Raw genomic sequence first — 13,961 nt, forward strand, 5'->3', positions numbered from 1 at the left:
CGGCGCGCTTTGCGTGGGGAGTGTGACGTCAACACGCAGCTACGGCATCACCTACTTGGCACCATGCCAACATCTGCGGCATGTTCATACAGAGGGACAGCGTTACACAGGCTAGTAAAAGGGCTGCTTCACATTTAAAAAAAAGAAATGTGGCGCTTGTGAGCCGCTCAACAGATCCTACAGTGTACCGATCGAAATAGTGGAGAGGCACTCGCAGCTAAACACTGAAGTTTGTGATTGAACGACGCACTAAATGTTGTATCTTGCCAAATTCACGGTGTCTAGGAAGCCCTAGAACGGCGCAAGCGGAAAGGTAAAGCACGAGGCCTGCACACTCGTTGCGACGGCTGCTTCGGCGTGTTAACTTTTCCTGTGAGCACTTGTGTGCTTATTGGTGGCTCTGGTGTGCTTGAAAATGGTCTATTAAACATTTAGCTATAACGAGAAACTACACATCTCTGCAAGGAGGAGGCTGCTTGGTAATACATCTTTGATGAGGAAACTGGTTTTGGGGCTATCTTAATGAAGATGGGGACAGTGAGGCACACAGGAGACCACAAATGAAAGGCCTGTGTGCTTCCATTTGTGCCTCTTTTTCAGTTCGCCTCACTGTGTCCTTGTCTTCACTGAATGCATCCAAGAACTGGTGAGCTCTTCAAACTAGCCCAAGAAACAGTACTCCTTGACCTGGAAAACTTAAGCTGCATTGTTTTTTTACTCAAACTTCATGCACACTGCAAAAGCTTTGGCTATGAGAGATGCCTATCCATGCTGTATAGTAAGTGATATCTGCAAAATTGGCAGCATAGATGGTGATAAAAAGAAATCAGTACTACATTGTCTTCCAATAGGGGTTCATTGTAATTAACAATCATACTTGCTTCATATGTCTGCATGAAAATTATGCAAATATATACTGATAGACTAGTTGGTGGGCTTTTGCTTTTTGTTCAAGACCTGCACCATGTAGTGTTGCCTGACAAGCACATGCTTACGGTGAGACATTTGATAGTATGGTTATTTTGGCAATGTCCAGTGAAAAACTTGCAAATCATTAAGCATAACAATTGTGGTTAAAATGTTAGATACCTAGGCATAGGCAGATTAAGAAGGCAATCTCGTGTGTGACAAACAATATTATCTGCCTAACGAATGGACGACTAGTTGGCAACACATGACCTGAAGTTCAGATGTAGACATGCTTCTTTGAAAGTGTCCGCTTATCTGGCCAAGTGAGTGAAGTCCAGAAAGAGCGCTAAACTTCTTTCAAACAGGCCAGGTTTGAAGATGGGTGAAAAAGAAAAAGTGGCAGCAACTTCTATTCAGAGTTTGCTAGCTCAGAAGAAAACTTCGCACAAAGAAAGAAAAGGACTTTTTATTCAACTTTGGAATGAAAATGGCTTAGAACACAAAGAAATGAGCGATGCCCTCTAAGCTTACCCCCAGAAATTCAACAGAACATTTGCACATAGGCACACACCCATACACGCACAAGTTTTGTAACACACCGGGCAGCCATTAGCCCCCTTGCAGTTGCACCGATCCCACACTGCAATGAAGTAAGCCAGCTGCGTCAGCCAGAACAACCCCCGCCTTTCACATTTTCAAAGAGGTTTAGATGCAGGTGTGCAGAACATGTGGAATTTCACCAGGCCAAACACTATTCATGCAAACACCTTGCTTTCCCAACATTTGCTTGCCTTTGTGCAGTTTGCCAAAGTGATGCATTCCACTTCACTAACGTTTGCCAACAAAAGCGACGCTCTTATTGAGTCGAGCAAATACTAGAAAGGCGAGATGTCTGTACGATTTCACCCAAGCTTGCCTGCCTAAGACGAAGTGCTATATACACAGAAACATTAGCACTGTTTACACTCACTTTTATTGCAAATATGCATGGAAAAGAGGTAAGAGGACATGACATTATATTACAAAGCGATTAGCCTCACCATGGGACAGTTAGCTATCCTATGTACATCCTGACAAAACAGAGGCATCCAATTGAAGATACTTTTCCCCGATTAAGTTGGCTCAATTAACAGCTGGCATTGTTCTTAAAAAAAAAGTAAGGAACAGCGTGGACGGGAGGCTGTTCTGGCCGACACATGAGATGGCGTGGGAGTTGGCAGAAAGCTGCTACAGGCGGTGGCGACTAGAGCGAGGCCGTGATTGTGTGCATCTTCTCGGCCAACTCTTCTTTCTTCTTCTGAATGCTGGCCTCGGTGTCCAGGTACTGCTGCTTGCTCATCTTGCCGCCCATGAACTTCTCCAGCTGTGCCACGTGCTGCTGAAACTGTTCCCGAAGAAGCTTGTCCAATCGCTGCAGCTCGTTCACCTGTCGGACAGTTTCACATTTAAAGGCCATGCCTGGCATTTGTATCCTAGTGCAAATGCTGCTAGGAATATAATTTTCTGCAGGATGAAGGCTTCCCCCAACAATTTCATGTTTATCTCATCCTGTCGAAATTCAATCTCATTCCTGCAAACTTCTTGATTGCGTCAATCCATCTAACTTTGCAACCATTCTGTTCCTTATACTGCCTGCCTGTTGCCTGCCCTACTCGCTACACGGCCAACCCAGGTCCATTTTTGTCATTGTCAAGTAGAACATCCACTATACCTCTTTTTCTCCCTGACCCATTCTGCTTTCCTCCCTTGCCTTAATGTTGCGGCTGTCACTCGCTTCCTATCTTTGCTACTAAAACATTGCTGTCGACATCTTAGATGGTCTCAAGTATTTACATTTAAATGCGGCCGATTCTCTTTAACTGATGTCTTAAGATACTATCAAGGTTTACAAGTCAACGAGGGCATGCTGTACATCTTCAACGCACCGGTTCTGCAGCCTCAATGCTCTCCTGCTTTAGCCTGCCGAGGCAGTCAGCCAGGGTCTGCGTCAGGGTCTTGTGCTCAGCATTGATCTTCTTGAGCGATGCCTGGAAGCCAGAGGCATCCTTGCTCGCCTTGTACTTGGTCAATGCTTCGTCGTGCCGAGCGTACAGGTCAGCCCGGCGATCCTGAGTGGCCGCCACCTTTTCCAACAGGCCGCTCACCTGCAGCTTGCTCTCGTAAATGGGGTCCTGCACCAACCACCGTTTTCAGCAGCTATGAGCAATCTCTTCCCAATGATATTAGCTTTTCCCTTTCAATGTCTTAACTCTTGTGTAAGCCAATCCCAAAGTGGCCTATTCATAAGAAATGTCAATGCACATTGTGCCTCTACATCTTCGTGCTATCAGATGCTATTTCTTTACAGATTACATGGCAATTTTGACGAAGACATAGTAACGAAGCTAGCTGTGCAGACACAAACCTTGTTGATGGTGAAATCCAGCCTGACATAGATGACAACAAGAAGGAAGAGCAAGTAGAGGACTACAACTACGAGAAGGGGCTCTTGAAGCATGAGCAATTTCTTGAACTTGTAATGAACCTGCAAGAACACAAGAAAACAGGCAACAGAGTATTGGACCACCTTGCCACGACTGCAAGAGACATCATGCATGGAGATTGAAAGGCTCACAGCGAACACTCGTTTCGTTACCTGGAAGTCTTGAATGTGCTGCTCGACGAGGTTAGTCTTTTCGAGAACAATTACTGGACGCCCGATGGTGTCCAGGTACGTGTAGTGACGCTGGTCATTCAGGCGCTTGACCTGGTATGGCACACGAAGCTTGATGTCTCTAAAAAAAGAAAAAAAAAACAGTTGAAAGAAACTTGACATGGATAATTTCGGGGTCCCGGGGTTGTATCCATGCTTTCAGAGAAGTGGGCTACAAGAGATGGTAAAACTGAAGTGCTGGATTCATTGCACTGTTCGTCATTCTGACGGGTATGCCTCAATTTTAAGTATATGGGTGTTCTCGGATTGTCTTGCACACCCAACTTGCATTACACACGAAATGAAATACATGCTTTCAACACTCTAAAATGGAGCAGCTATTACATTAGATGTACCCAAAGTCCTGAGTGCTTACGTGGCGCCTTCTGGGAGGATAATCCTGACAGTCGCCTTGTCTGTGACACTGTCATCGAAGATGTGGTCCACAAATCGCATCTGCAAGGCGTACTGGTCACCTGGGGGAATGAAATAGGCTTATAAGAAACCGTCTGAACTAGTCAAGGGACAGATCTTTACACCTACATTCCAAAACGCACCTTAGTGTTAAGCTGCAATACGACTTGAATGCCTGACATCACTGCAACGCCCAAATATTTTCTCATGCTTACATCTTTCCCGTTTCGTCTTTCAGGATAAATAGACATTTATTGATGCTTTAACTAAAAATGACTACAATAAAACAACACACAAATCCACGTTTTAACATATTTTTATCACAACAAAATATGGAGTGTCTTGAAATTAGGTTCTACAAATCTGACTTGTAGTGAGTGTTCTTCACAGGTTGTGCCTGAAGGGTTAAAGTGCATCTGATTATTATTGATAGTATTTATTATTACCTCAGCCTAGGGTTTTACGCGAGCTTATGGCCAAGTCAGAGTGCCAAAGGAAATCTTACCCGAGTTGTAAAGGTACTCGTAAGTGGGGACGTAGTAGCCGAGGATGTAGTGGGTCTTCCAGCCACCAAACAGTGGGAACCTCGGGCGCACATCCAGCTCCACAGCATCGTGCAGGACCCTCATGTGACTCGTTGAAATGTTTCCAATTTCGTCCCTGTAGTAGACGTCCATGGCCGAAGCTGGCAGCACCGTCTGCAAACGAGAAGTTTTCGATCGATGGTGCGCGTTACCCCGGAAAGTGCCACTATCTTAGAATTCCACAGTAAAATCCTACTACAACATCAAAGCCAGTTTTTTTCCGAATGAAAGCTGTAAAATTCCCACAGAATTGATTAGCCTGTGTTTCCCTCGCGTTTATCGGCTCTTTTCTGGTGATTATGCCATTTTTTGTATCCTTTTCTGTTCTTTTCATGCAATTGTCCAATTAGTGTTTCATTATCTGTCTTCTGTTCTATCGTCTTTTTTTTAATGTTTGCTGCTCCACATGATGCATGAAACTGTCAGTGCTGGCGTACTGCTGTTGATTTGCTGGCTCAGACGAATTAGCCTTCTGGTGACGATGTAGTTCACGAGCAAGCGTTTGCTGGTGTTCCAAATGTAAAGCCTGCACGGGTTATGTGTATACAACATGAGACCTGTGTGACGCCAACGCGAGGAGACATGGTGGTAACTTGACCTCCTCTGCAGTTTATAAAATGTTGCGCATTCTGAGACATCTTCCAGTCATCATGCAACAGTAATCATAATATGGCTTGCCGAGAGCGTGCACACCATTTCGCGACCTAGCGAAACCGGGCATGCGGCATTGAAACAAGAATGGGTGTAGAAGTCAGAAAACAATTGTGTTGTGCAACAGAAAAACGTACCCCAAAAGTGCAAATTGAAGTGCAAGAAGATCGCAGCCTCATTGACACTCAGTACTTCCGGCTACAATAGTTATGAAATGAAGTCACACTTGACCTTAGAAATAGCCAGAACGGCTGCCATTTCCATATAATTCATGTGATCTTTAAGCAAAGGAGAAAAATCTGAATTGATTCGCACACATTTTCGAAGTGTTTCATGAAGCCTACAGTTTGTCATGCTAGCAATCTTTGTTCGTACAGAAAAAAAAAATGCTACAGTTCTCTCTCAGTTCGCTACAGTTCTTTTTTTTAATTGCAGCATATCATGATGCAAATTGAGGGTTTTTCTTTACTTCTAATGCTGGAATACGAGTGGTACCACACCTTGAACGATTTGACCGAAGAGACGCCATTCTGGTCCCTCTGGTACTCGTAACGTGAGAAGGAGCCCTTGAGGATGGCCCCGGTGTGGCGCAGGTCGATTACCTCCTCGACCGAGATGACCCCCCAGTGCGAGACTTCAATGGCCCTCTCAAGGTTCGTGACAGTCAGGAACGGGTTGTTGTTCTCGTAGTGCACGGTGAGCTTGTCCTATAAAGGCAAGCGACAGAGAGGAAACATTGCAGGCACACTCAATCATTGTTCGTAGTTGGCACAACAGCAAGTTACTACATATGACACGGATTGTTTGGAGAAGCGAGGACTAGTATGTTTAAATGCCTTTTTTTACACTTCCAATAAAAACTACAGTCCCGCAAGAAGTTGACCCTACGAGTACTGCACAAGCATGCTTTTACCTTTGATAACAATGACATTACCAGAACAAACTGTGCCGCAACCTGGTAACCAGGAAATAAAGAGAAGATATTTCTTATTCACTTACCCTAGTGGTTATGCGACTTGCATGACGCATCCTACTACTACTACGACGGCAATGGCACAATGTGAATAGACAGCTTTGTCCCCAAAAAAAATGTGCATGTATTAGCGAAAAGCAATGATATGTCAGAGGAAAAAAAAATTGATGTTATTGCACATGCAAAGAATGCGCTGTAAGCTTACTTCAGTGTAAGGCTTGACTTGCTCATAAGGCCCATAGGTGACCAGGTTGTCCGAGTGCGTCACAGGCTTGAGCTTCGAGTACGACTCAAGCTTTGGGGTAGGCAGGCTCACGCGAGTGACCTGCGACTCGGTGACGTAGGGGCTCAGGAAGTAGTGGTTACCCTGGTAGAGCGCGAGCTGACGTTCAGCCTGGGTGATGTGCGTCGGGTGAGGAGTGACCAGGTGAGTGAAAGTAGTCTCGACCACCAACTTCACCGACTTGCCAGGAGCAAGGGGAGTGGGCAGCTCAATGCGGTAGTGGTGGAATCCTCTGCAATGCATAGAAAGCGTGAAATGCTCAGACTCCTGAAGAGTTCATTTTACTGCACTGCGTTTCGAAACAAGTTCAAACAGCTAAAGAACTTAATTCAGGACTAGAACAAGAGAGGCGACAAACGCAGGGCTGACATGCAACATACACTTGTAACTCACAACATACAAGTCCTAAACAATGCCCAGGCTACCCTCGCTAGTTGAAAAGTCGCTTAGGTCTCTATAGCTGCGCAGTAAAAACTGCGCAATTGCAAAAATATTACGCAAACTCGGACAGTTAAATGTGAGCACACACGCACTACAGACGCACACTAAGCATTTACGAAACCACTGAGCAAAGAGGCGGCAGCTTTCGTGAAGAGCGGCTGAATCGGGGAACTATGATCGGTGTTTGCTGGTGCGAGTAAACATTTCAGGCAAAAAACTTACTTTTGGGCAGGCACGGTCACCTCCGTGATCATTAGATCACTGTCCTTGTCGGTGGCAATCTAAAAGAAAAAAAAAAAGACGGGAAAATGAAGAGGAACCGTCGAAACGCTAGTCAACTGCTACCGGCACCCCCAGTGTGGGACGTTCCACGTAGGAACTCTTCACCACTACCTGCATTCGCAACACTCGCATCTAGCAAACGTTTAGACACTTAGAATTTTCGTAAAACGACAAAACCTCTAATGAACCGCCGAAAGCGAGAAAATCGCTACACCCCTGAGTAGTAGGTTGCGGCCTTTCCAAAAGTGCTACTGACGTGGACAGGGCTTGAGCCGGCAAAGTGAAACAAGTTCCGAAAGTAGAAAAGTTCGTGCGGTACACTCACCCCGGCGCCAACGAAGGCCAAGTGGTGTTTTTCTTCGCCGGTCAGGGCGATGTGATAGTGTTTGATCGGCGTGGAACCCTTATTTTCGGCCGTGATTTTGGTGCTAATCTTGACGAGTTGCGACTGCAGGTCCACATTCCTATCAACGTTCGTGTTCACCAACGACGAGGAAACAGCATCATTACCAAACACACCGACGAACAGGACACACACGGTCGACGCGGCGAACGTTAAACGCCACATTTCGCGCGAGAAACTGTCGATGAACTCAGATTACCGGCGCACTTCGGATTCTACCTACTAAACACGGAGCGCCATGTCACAGCGATCGGCTGGCGACGCTTAAACACTGTGGCGAGATGTAATTGGTGGATTTTCATACCGCACCGCGCCGACCTGCGATTGTCCAGTGGCCACTAAACAGTGCTTGGGCGGTTTTAAAAATACGTTTGCAAAGATACGCTTCTTGTTTTGTCTTTAAGCTAGCTCGTTTTAAATGGCACTTTTATTCCCGCCAGATTTGAGCAGTGGCGAAAATGGCGACCAGCGGTGACGTGAGTCGCAGCTTGAAAGAAGCGCTGTGCGAAGCTTTGAACGCCATCCTTTCGCCCTCGCAAGAAATCAGGACAAATGCCGAAGAGCAGCTTAAAATTCTGGAAGTCACAGATGGTGAGTGCAAGGGCGCCTGATGTGTTCGCGGTGTTCGTCATTGAATCGACCACTCCTGGCTGCTGCGACCATGTGGGGGCCCAATGTGTGCGTGTGGACGGCATGCTTCTTTAGAAAAACACCGGTGTTATACTCGTCAGCCGTCGCTACGTCTCTTGTCCCGCTCGTGTGCAACCGAATGTCGACGCGACTGCTGTTTATAATTGCGCCTCCCCTACCCCACCTCTGCTATTGTTTTGTTTGCGCCCGAGCAGTCTTGGTACCTGTCACAGTCAGGGCTGAGCTCCTGTCGTATCGGCGCACATCTTGCTTTCTTCTCTTCCAGATTTCTGCGTGCACTTAGCTGAGCTGACGGTGGACCCACAGTGCCCGTTCGCCATACGTCAGTTGGCTTCGGTGCTCCTAAAGCAGTATGTCGACACCCACTGGTCCCGCAATTCGGAGAAATTCCGTCAACCAGAAGCGACGGACGAGGTGATTGACAACTTTTGATCAGCTGTTGCGCTCTGTGCATTGCTTAATCGGTTCGCGTTTTTGGACGCTTAATCAGACGGCGGCGAGCTGCCTTGGGCACAGAATGATTAGAGTAATACTCGCTGAAACGAAACGTAGTGATCACAACATGATACGTTCAACGCTGCGGCTAAGAGTACGCCAAACATAACCGAATCCTAAACGCTAGACGTACGTCGGACGTACCCGAAACCGAGTGTCTAAAGATGCGTCGGACTCGTGTACCCGTAACCAAGAATCTAAAGATACGTCGGACGTCATGCTTTCTCGTGAGCTTGCACTCAAGTGACTCCAAGTTCGACCCGCTCAGCCCGCCCGTCCATCGTTTGTTCGCACGAATCACGATTGACCCCGTGGACCCATGGAAACGCGGATCAGGGAGTTTCAAGATATGCCGGACGTTGCACTTTCTCGCCTACTCAAGCTTAGTTATACATTGCTATTACAGCACTTGAAAAAAATTTAAAAAAAAGCGGGCTCACGCGCTGGTTAGTTGAAAGACGGTCGCAGTTGCTGTTTCAAAGAGCATAGAGTGAGGTGTCACCTAGAACAGTTTCTGTTCAAACTCAGCTGGCAACATAGGCACAGAAAACCACATTCGCACAAGCACTGCACAAACACTTTACTGCTGCAGAAGCCCTAGGTGCTGCTATGATCTTCCATAAGAGGTTGCAACTATGAGCGTGACTCCCCAGAAATGCACTGCCGAGGCAAACTTCCATGCGAGTCTGTCCCTTCTTTCCGTTCAAAAGTTCTGCGAGGAGAGAATGCGCACAAGGATCGTGGCAGCTAGCGCAAACTTGTGATGCAGGTGACAGTTTGTCGTTTGCATGAAAACGGAAGGCACGTTTCGTGTGCTCTGGGAAGATGATATGACACATACTTTGAAATTGTTGGTATTAAGGCCTAGACAAATCTATCGGACAAGTTATCACGCCTTCAGTTTTGTGTTAGTGCAGTACTTTAAGGAGGCATTCACACCGGCGACTGACAGGAGTCTATGACTGGCACCACTGACCACGACACCTTTCATCAACTACGCGACGCTCAGAGTTTTTCCGTTGACATCGGCAGTGCTCACCCGGCTCGTTCCTTGCTGGTCTTTTGCAAACTTGTACGCTGTAGCCGCGACCCACCCTGCGACTGGTGCATCACACTGCATTGCGACGGCCGACATATCTTTAGGCTCACGGTTCCGGATACGTCTGACGTACAGTACTTTCAGCTTTTGGTAGTTGTGCACGCTGACGTATCTTTAGAATCCCAGTTTTGTGTACGTCAAACATAGCTTTAGCTTCGATATTAGGGTTTGTCCAGTGTACTTTTGGACACAGCGTATTTTGAACAGTATACGCTGATAAAAAGCATGAGAAATGGTAAAGACACTAAAGAAATGGTAAAGACACTAAATAAGACACTAAATAGCTTGCTGAACCTTAGTAACTGCATATGTAATGGCTTTATTTACACATATCTTTAATTGATGTAACTAATGTTTATAAGTATCATAGAAACGGTTAACATTGATAGTTAATAAGAAACATTCTTTTGACTTTTCCTCTACCGAGCTTTGTGGCTAAAAATGACGTAAAAGTAGCAATTTTTTTAAAGTTGCTTAGTCGATTCTACGTATCTAAAGTAGATTCTACAAAAAGAAAAGGCGTTTCCCAAAAAAGAAAAACTACTAAGATTTGGTTTCTCTGTAATTCACCACGGACATTGCCAGAGCGTCTCTGGCCAACAATTCAAGAAATGCATTTCGAAATTTATAAAGCAAAGCACAGTGGCAAACGAGACAGTGAAAAGGAATCTTTGACACCGGGTTTTGTTTGCATCTTCTGGTGTCCACAGGAAACACTTCCAGACACGGTCATCATTGAAACACACATGTTGGCAGACAACCATATGAAAGCTATTTGCTGCGTAAATTGGTAATTTGATTGAGATGCGTACTGCACTGTATTCAATAACTGTCATGCCCTTGAGAAGTGTTGTACCACTAGTTGCAATGTAAATGTGTACAGGCTTGTGAGGTAGTATTTCGTGTTCATTTTGTGAATGGTCTTGTAATGGAACCGAAACGGGGCACTTCATGGCGTGCACCATGTGATACTGCTTATTGAAATCAGTGCAAAAATATACTTTATACAAAAGATTTGTTTTATTGTGACTCATATGAGGGCAGCATTCGGCGGCATAGCATTACATATACAGAGATACAGTGCCAACTCATTGCATACGTATTATGGAGAAAACAGGAACATTATTTTCATTGCTCATACTGTGTTAGCTAAAAATATGAATTTTATTAAAAAAAATAGTTTTATCAATTATATATTTGTGTTAATGAAACCGAATAATTCCTTTTTACATTGACAATAAGTGTAAATAAACAGTGCATATTTTTTTCTTTGTTTAGCTTAAAATTTCAATGTCTGATCACAGGAAGGGTCCCAACATTTATTGTGATCTAAGAGTGTCATCCACATGTTTGTGGCACAACACTATAAATCAACCTTGTACATGTTTCTTGGAACTGATGAGGGTTTTTTCGGAAGGACGAGAACAGTTTATTGTTCAAGGTTAAAGTTGTGTTTTGTGTTACTCCTCATTAAGCATGCTTTTTCTTCCCAAGGTAAACAACTCTAATATCCCAAGATTAAAAAAAGTCTTGTTCGTGTAATGATCTTTCATTGCTTTCAAGACGTATCTGACCTTGCATTTTGTCATTGTCACATGTAGCAGGACCCCCCACTTCCTACTTTTCAATACAGCAGTTTATTTTAATTTATACACCACGAGGGGGGGGGGGGGGGAGACACATGGATCACAAAACAAATAGCTAGAGGTTGTTGTACAAAAGACATATTGCTGTACAAAAAGAACAAAAACATGCGAATTATACACAATACACAAATATTGCCGTAAACATGCATTTTAAACAATTGAGTAATTTTGGAAAGGTTGATGCTCGTGTTCATATTGATGTCTTCATAGTGAAATCATATTCATATTAATGTAATCATATTTGTTGGTTCTGAGATTTATTCATTGGGGATTAAGGGCATTATTATCAAAATGAGTACTATACATATATTTTATTAGGCTACAAGAAGCAGGCTATGTTTTGGAAAGCAGCGACTAATCATTTCGCAAGGAAGGGGTGGGGGGCTTTTTTCTTAGGTGTCTGTTGAAGGACTGTTGTTGCTCCCTCTTGAAAAAAGTGTGCAGATTTAGGGAGTATGCAAAATCTGAGCCTTGAACAACAAAAGGTTCTGGTCCTTCTCAGAAAAGTTATACACTGATTAGTTCTGAGAAACCAGCACAAACATTTATTTTAACTACCCTATTGGGGATTAAGGCTTCCGGTGCTGCTACAATACCAAGTGACAATGGCAAAGTAAGTTCTGGATAAGAACGGTGCGTTTAGAGGAAGTTGACATTTTTCTTTACATTGACAGTGCCTGTTCTTCCAAATGTTTTGGTGTATGCTAAAAAAAGGCCACTTAAAGGAGCTTTCACAGTGTTTGGCTGCGAGGTTTCTCTTTCAACTTTTTCTATGTGTATACAAAAGGCTGGCACACTTATGCCATCCACCTGGTTTGCTTTGGGTTTTAAGAGGGCTATTTGTCAGGATGTTATGAATTATGAACGTGCCGAATCCGCTGCCATTCTCCACATCACCATTATTCAAACTTTTGTGTGTCAGGCCAAGGCGACCATTCGGAATCTCCTCCCCCTGGGGCTGAAGGAGTCGCTGAGCAAGCTGCGCTCAAGTGTGGCCTATGCTATCTCGGCCATTGCTCATTGGGACTGGCCCGAGGCATGGCCGCAGCTTTTCGAGATACTCATGCAGGCGCTGATGAGCGGCGACTCGAACACCGTCCATGGCGCAATGAGAGTTCTCACAGGTAAGTTTCTGTTCTTTAAGATATTGGCATGTGGGCATGTCCAAAGAACTATTTTTCTGTAATATGGGGGGTCTACGGTTAGTACATTTTAGAATTGAAACGAATAAAGATGACAACAAATCGAATACTATTCGAGTAGTTTTTAAAATAGTAAGACAACCTTTTTCAAAACAGTTGTAGAATTCAGCAGTATTTTATTTGGAACAAATAGTTGGGAACATTAGCAAAGAGACACTACAGTTAACTTTAACCGATGAAAAATGACACATTTATGTAAACTGAGGTAAGCTTGCGTGACAAGGGGCCAAGCTATGAGATATTTGTAACTTAGTTGAGATGCAGCACTCACTTGAAAATTCAAGGCAGCACTTTGTCACCACTTTTTAAATAGAGCTAAGACATGAAAATTAAGCAATCTCCGATAATTGACCGCCATGAATCTCACGACCATAGTGGTATGAGAACACTTTCACTTTGGTGACTCTAGAGTTCTGAATATAAGTCCATGCATCTGTGATTCATACTACATCTATAGTCCTGTCGAAGACTGGCATTGCATATATGTTGGTAATCCAATAATAAAAGCAAATGCTCTTTTGTTTTTTTAATTTGTTATTCCTTTAGGGTTTTTTTGTCAATGCTGATAATTTTAAAAATATTCGATATTTGGAATAACTGCTGTTTGATTTGTCGTTTGAGACTTTCGAAGGCTGTATTTACCCAATTTCAGCACGCACCTGACTTACGTCACCCAAAAACGAAAAAACAGCTATGGGGAAGTTTAAACATCTGTACCCAGATCTAACACCCCTGCGATTTTAAGGTCTATCTTTCTTAAAAAAAGAAAAGAAAAAGGTGCGCATTGGAATTGGCTAAATACGGTACTCGCAAACCCCTCGTGTAGTTCTTAGGGTCGAGACTCCTCTTTCCTTTTGTAAATATGCATTACGATGAGCGTTCCATCAATGAGCGAAATTCACATGCTGTAAAATTCCGAGCAAGCACCTCCGTCCCTTTTTCGGGAGATCCGTAAGATACCGTAAATGCCATTGACTGAGCGAGTCCCCCCCTTCCCATTCTCCCACCTGGCCACTTTTTTTTCAAGACTGGCATCGCTTGTGTAAAAAAAAACAACGATGAGTACATTGAATGCTTATCTAATGTTGTTAATGAAATTCCGTTGTCATGTAAATAAATGAAGCATTTCAGCAGAAACATGGATGTCTGGGTGCTTCGTCGGCATTTTACAGTCATTGTATGCCAACGTTCGGTAGACGAAATTTTAAGCAAGTGTAAGTGTTAAAATAAATTACA

At 44.1% G+C, this 13,961-nt stretch overlaps 2 protein-coding genes across 3 annotated transcripts in view; one reads left to right on the top strand and one right to left on the bottom strand.

Moving 5' to 3' along the window:
• LOC119174577 (Importin 9) overlaps positions 1-13,961 on the top strand; it is a 73,155-nt gene that overhangs the window by 12,685 nt on the left and 46,509 nt on the right. The window contains exons 1-3 of one of the 2 annotated variants that reach the window (XM_037425552.2): positions 7,957-8,223; positions 8,549-8,697; positions 12,446-12,647. In XM_037425552.2, coding sequence (XP_037281449.2) covers positions 8,091-8,223; positions 8,549-8,697; positions 12,446-12,647 — 484 coding nt within the window. In that variant the 5' untranslated portion in view covers positions 7,957-8,090. Of the gene's footprint in view, positions 1-7,956; positions 8,224-8,548; positions 8,698-12,445; positions 12,648-13,961 lie in introns of those variants that run through there. The other variant, XM_037425553.2, reaches the window with a different exon arrangement.
• On the bottom strand, positions 1,358-7,901 carry LOC119174578 (dolichyl-diphosphooligosaccharide--protein glycosyltransferase subunit 1). The gene is made up of 10 exons (XM_037425554.2): positions 7,555-7,901; positions 7,170-7,228; positions 6,429-6,738; positions 5,751-5,957; positions 4,521-4,713; positions 3,978-4,077; positions 3,545-3,683; positions 3,314-3,433; positions 2,835-3,080; positions 1,358-2,335 (listed from the first exon to the last, which is right to left on the bottom strand). The coding sequence occupies exons 1-10, from the start codon at positions 7,795-7,797 to the stop codon at positions 2,153-2,155; spliced, it is 1,800 nt and encodes a 599-aa protein (XP_037281451.2). The 5' UTR covers positions 7,798-7,901; the 3' UTR covers positions 1,358-2,152.

Source organism: Rhipicephalus microplus, chromosome 5 (assembly GCF_043290135.1).
Source record: "Rhipicephalus microplus isolate Deutch F79 chromosome 5, USDA_Rmic, whole genome shotgun sequence".
Taxonomy (NCBI): Eukaryota; Metazoa; Arthropoda; class Arachnida; order Ixodida; family Ixodidae; genus Rhipicephalus; species Rhipicephalus microplus.

What these genes read in the sequence shown, in the direction of transcription:
- LOC119174578 (XM_037425554.2), bottom strand. Translation starts at nt 7,797, where the DNA reads ATGTGGCGTTTAACGTTCGCCGCGTCGACCGTGTGTGTCCTGTTCGTC. An exon ending in TGGCCTTCGTTGGCGCCGGG is followed by an intron (nt 7,229 to 7,554) that starts GTGAGTGTACCG and finishes TTTTTCTTTTAG; the next exon opens with ATTGCCACCGACAAGGACAG. An exon ending in GTGACCGTGCCTGCCCAAAA is followed by an intron (nt 6,739 to 7,169) that starts GTAAGTTTTTTG and finishes TATGCATTGCAG; the next exon opens with AGGATTCCACCACTACCGCA.